A 5,000-nucleotide genomic window follows, 5' to 3' on the forward strand; every position below is an offset into this window, starting at 1 on the left:
TAGGGGGAGTGTGTGTGTCTTTGTCTCCAGTCCTGCCTGAGGACAACAACAGCTCGACATGCTGTGTCATGTTTTGGGACTTGACAACAATAGCTCGACATGCTGTGTCATGTCTTGGGACTTGACAACAACAGCTCGACATGCTGAGTCGTGTTTTGGGACTTGACAACAACAGCTCGACATGCTGAGTCATGTTTTGGGACTTGATCTGCACTCTGAATTGCTTTTGTCTGTGAAGGCTGTTTTATCAGTTCATGTTTTGTCCTCTCCAATCAAATCAAATCAAATCAAATGATGCTTCATTGGTATGAATGACAAAACTCATTGTTACCAACACTTCAGGTATAACATGTCAGGTGTCAACTTTGCAATAACATTGACTTGAAGACAAAAAAAGAAGAAAAGAACCGGCAGCTACAGCCTCAGTAGACCTCAGTCTGCATTTATCCCAATCCGTAAATTAGTGAAACACACTCAGCACACAGTGAACACACAGTGAGGTGAAGCACACACTAATACCGGCGTAGTGAGCTGCCTGCTACAGCGGCACTCGAGGAGCAGTGAGGGGTGCAGTGGTGGAATGTAACGAAGTACAAATACTTCGTTACTGTAATTTGTACATTTTCCATGTATTTGTACTTTACTTAAGTAGAATTTATAGTGCATACTTTTGACTTTTACTTCGTTACATTTTACAGCAATTATCTGTACTTTTTACTCCGCTACATTTCTACAACACCATGTCGTTCCTTTTTTACGATACATTTCGAATTTTTTTTCTCTCTGACAAACACGTTTGTTTTTTACCAGGGAAGGGGATGCTGTTCTGCATTCGGTAGGCTATATTCACCAGACCCATGGCTACACTGGACATGCAACTGTGTTCTGTGCCTTTCTCTGTCTGTTATCTGCAGCGTTAGGGCCTCCTCTCGATGAGATTGCTATCCATGGGATCAGCGATATTACAGGCTATGCCCATGCTTCTGTCCCCGTCTGATCATTTCGCGGCACAAATGAATAGTGAACTATTATAGAACCGCTGGCGAAAAAAGCGTAGCATTTTCAGATTAGGAAATATTTCTTAATGTGTGTGATCAAATAAAGAGGCATAGCCTACAATTGGGGGTAGGAAATGTGAGCGCTCATTCAATGTCTATGTGCATCTGCACAAGTGAAACTGAACCTAATCATAAAGACACCTTTCTAAGCAACTTTTTCTGTTCAATCAGCAGGGTGGCCTTCTGATCCACCAGGCGTTTCCCTGGTCTACCCGTTAAACTTCGGGTTCTCGTGTTTTGCTGAATGATATACTCAGCAGATCACCCTAGTAGATAACCAAATTTACAGTCTCTAGAATTGTATGTCAGAATGTAAACTGGGCCACAGATGGTAAAGCACAATTGCATTAGCTTAAAACTATCTGAGTCGATTATAACCTAAAACTAGCTTAATTGAAATGCCACAGCCCATACTAATTTTTCTTTTAGAATATAGATATTAAGAGAATACATCATTATGCAAATACTTTTACTTTTAATACTTAAAGTACATTTAAAAGCAGGTACTTTTTACTTTTACTTAAGTAGGGTTGTCATTGTGGTACTTTTACTTTTACTAAAGTAAATATTTCTCTGTGTATTTGTACTTTTACTTAAGTACTAAGATTCAGTACTTCCTCCACCACTGGTTAGGTGCCTTGCTCAAGGCGTGGCCTACTGGTCGGGGTTCGAACCAGCAACCCTCCGGTTACAAGTCCGAAGCGCTAACCAGTAGGCGACAGCTATAAGAAAACCATACTGTAGAAAAAAAGTTATAGATAAATGCACAGTATATCTAAATGACTATAAAGGTATAGATGCATATACAGTATATCTAAATTAATCTAAAGTAAGGAGCTAAATTCACCCTAACTGACTGTATTGTATGTTATGCACTCATGGTGTCTCTTGCCTTTGACAAGCTTTTCACGTCGATGATGAATTCTTCTTGACCTCTAATTATCTCTCTCTCTCTCTCTCTCTCTCTCTCTCTCTCTCTCTCTCTCTCTCTCTCTCTCTCTCTCTCTCTCTCTCTCGCTCTGCTCTGCTCGAGCTCTGTTGTTGGTGTTTTTAACAATGGTTTTATCGTGTAGTGGTTAAACACCTGATATTGTTTCAATAAAGGAGTGTTAAGCCTCTCCCCCCCCCCCCCCCTCTCTCTCTCTCTCTCTCTCTCTCTCTCTCTCTCTCTGTCCCAGTGGAGGGCCAGTGGCTGGACTGGTCAGCGTGGTCCCGTGTGGCGTGGCGTGGCGGGGCTCCCAGCAGGGGACAATGGCTGCGGTCGGATGTCCGCGGATGGGCCCGGTGTAAAGGTTAACTCCGCTGGGACCAGCGAGGTCGTAAACCCTCGTAAGCAGATGCGCGCACACACGGACATGCGCACATGTGCAGGGCTGCGCACACATACACATGCACACCCACACACACACACATACACACACACACACACATACACACACACACACACACACACACACACACACACACACACACACACACACACACGCACACACACATACAGACACACACACACACACACACACACACACACACACACACACACACACATAAACAAACACACACACACACACACATAAACAAACACACACACAAACACACACACACACACACACACACACACACGTACTTGTGATATGTCTGATTCATTGACTATAAATGCTGTACTTTATGGCCATCCCACTCTCATTTCTCAGATGTACGTACATTTGCATGCGTAGCATTATCAGCGCCATGGACAAACAGCAGATAGCGAACGCAGTCATATCCAGCTGTATGTGTGTGTGTGTGTGTGTTGTGTGTGTGTGTGTGTTTTGTTGTGTGTGTGTGTGTGTGTGTGTGTGTGTGTGTGTGTGTGTGTGTGTGTGAGAAGAGAGTGAGAGAGAGACAGAGAGAGAGGAAATGTGTGTGTGGGTGTGATGTGTCTGTGATCCATTTCCATTCCTCCATTGTCCCACAAGTGCATTACTGTAAATGCATTAATGATTGCTGGAGTTGTTGTTTTGTGTCCTTGTTTCACCCTTTTATCTCTTCCTCTGTGTCTCTCCATCCTATGTCTCTCCTCATGTCTGCCACTCTCATCCTTTCTCTCTTTCTCTCCTTCATCCTGTTATTCTCTCCTCTTTGCTCTTGTCCTCTCCTTTCCCCTCTTCTCTGCCATCTATTTCCTGTCCGCTCTATTTTCTCTCATATACTTTCATCACTTCTTCTCTCCTCTCTTTTCCTCTCTTCTCCTCCCATTCCTTGCCTGCTCTCTGTGTATGTTATTCTCCTCCACTCTCTCCTCTCTCCATTTTCCTGTCCTCTACGTGTCTCTCTTCTTTCTCCTTCTCTTGCTCATGACTCTTCCTCTCTTCTCTTATTCTCTCTCCTCTCCCCTCCCCTCTCCTCTCTTCTCTTATCCTCTCTCCTCTCCTCTCCTCCTCTCCTCTCCCCTCCTCTCCTCTCTTCTCTTATCCTCTCTCCTCCTCTCCTCTCCTCACCTCTCCTCTCCTCAACTCAACTCAACTCTCCTCTCTTCTCCTCTCCTCTCCTCAACTCTCGTCTCTCATCCTCTCCTCTCCTCTCCTCAACTCTCCTCTCTCCTCCTCTCCACTCGTATCATCTCTCCTCCGCTCTCCTCCTCTCTCCTCCTCTTCACTCGTATAATCTCTCCTCTTCTCTTCTCGTCTCTTTCCTCTCATCTCATTTTTCTCTGCTCCTTTCCCACCTCTCTCCTCTCCTCTTCTCCTCCTCTCCTCTCCTCTTCTCCTCCTCTCCTCTTCTCCTCATCTCCTCTTCTCCTCCTCTCCTCTCCTCTCCTGCTCTCTCCTCTCCTCTCCTCTTCTCTCCTCTCCTGCTCTCTCCTCTCCTCCTCATCTTTCCTCTCCTCTCCTCTCCTGCTCTCTCCTCTCCTCTCCTCTCCTCCTCTCCTCTCCTCTCCTGCTCTCTCCTCTCCTTTCCTCCTCTCCTCTCCTCCTCATCTTTCCTCTCCTCTCCTCTCCTTTCTCCTCTCCTCCTCATCTTTCCTCTCCTCTCCTCTCCTCTCCTCTCCTCTCTCCTCTCCTCCTCATCTTTCCTCTCTCCTCCTCCCCTCCTCCGCAGGAGGTGGTAACTGGGGTGATTGGAACTCGTGGAGTCCGTGCTCCAAAACGTGTGACTCTGGTTGGCAGCGGCGCTTCCGCATGTGTGAAGGCACCGGTGTCCAAGGTTACCCGTGCGACGGCTCTGGAGAGGAGGTGCGCGCCTGCAACGACAAGAAGTGCCCAGGTGAGATACATACACACACGTGTACAGTATGTGAGTGTGTGTGGCAGGCAAAGTCTCAGTCTTAACTTTAGTCACAATTTAGTCAGTCTGTAAAAATCTGTGCATTCCCTTACTTCAAACTAATTAGTAATTGGAATCAAGGTGACGTTCAGGTTGTGTTAATTGTTGACACTCATAACGACTCTTAACACTTTTTTTTCAGCAACTGCTGCTTTAAGCTTATGCAATCTTGCCAACTAGCCTTCCAAACTTGTTTGGCAAACACCACCGACCACACTGCACTGCATTGGCAGACCACAATGCACTGCATATTGGCAGACTATGCCGTAAATGTCTCTGGTGCATACAGCTCACTGTTGCTATATCTTTTTTATATATATAGAGCTTTATTTATATAGATAGAGCTTGCCTTTTCCCATAAATATGCAATGAGCAACAATAATGTGCTGCAGTGAAGAGGTGGCTAGTTGTCCCCAAAAAGCGGTCACTTCATTCTGCTTCCCCTCAGTCAGAGGAGAGCGAGAGAGAGCTCCAGGAAAGTGTTCTCATATAATGTTCTGTTCTGTGTTCTGTTTGTCAACATAATACAATTATAGCCTGCATTCAGTTTCTGCTATTATAGTACACACATAGCCTCCACTTCCCCCTTTTAGAACACCAATATACCAGATCAGATAACTGACGAAGACCTGAGTG

The 5,000-nt window shown here is 45.4% G+C and overlaps 1 protein-coding gene across 1 annotated transcript in view; it reads left to right on the plus strand.

Moving 5' to 3' along the window:
• The window catches only part of adgrb2 (adhesion G protein-coupled receptor B2), a 345,858-nt gene that overhangs the window by 191,370 nt on the left and 149,488 nt on the right, over positions 1-5,000 (plus strand). Inside the window, 2 exon segments of the mRNA XM_048230149.1 lie at positions 2,237-2,351; positions 4,102-4,304. Of these exon segments, the coding sequence (XP_048086106.1) occupies positions 2,237-2,351; positions 4,102-4,304 (318 nt within the window).

Source organism: Alosa alosa, chromosome 20, assembly GCF_017589495.1.
Source record: "Alosa alosa isolate M-15738 ecotype Scorff River chromosome 20, AALO_Geno_1.1, whole genome shotgun sequence".
NCBI lineage: Eukaryota > Metazoa > Chordata > Actinopteri > Clupeiformes > Clupeidae > Alosa > Alosa alosa.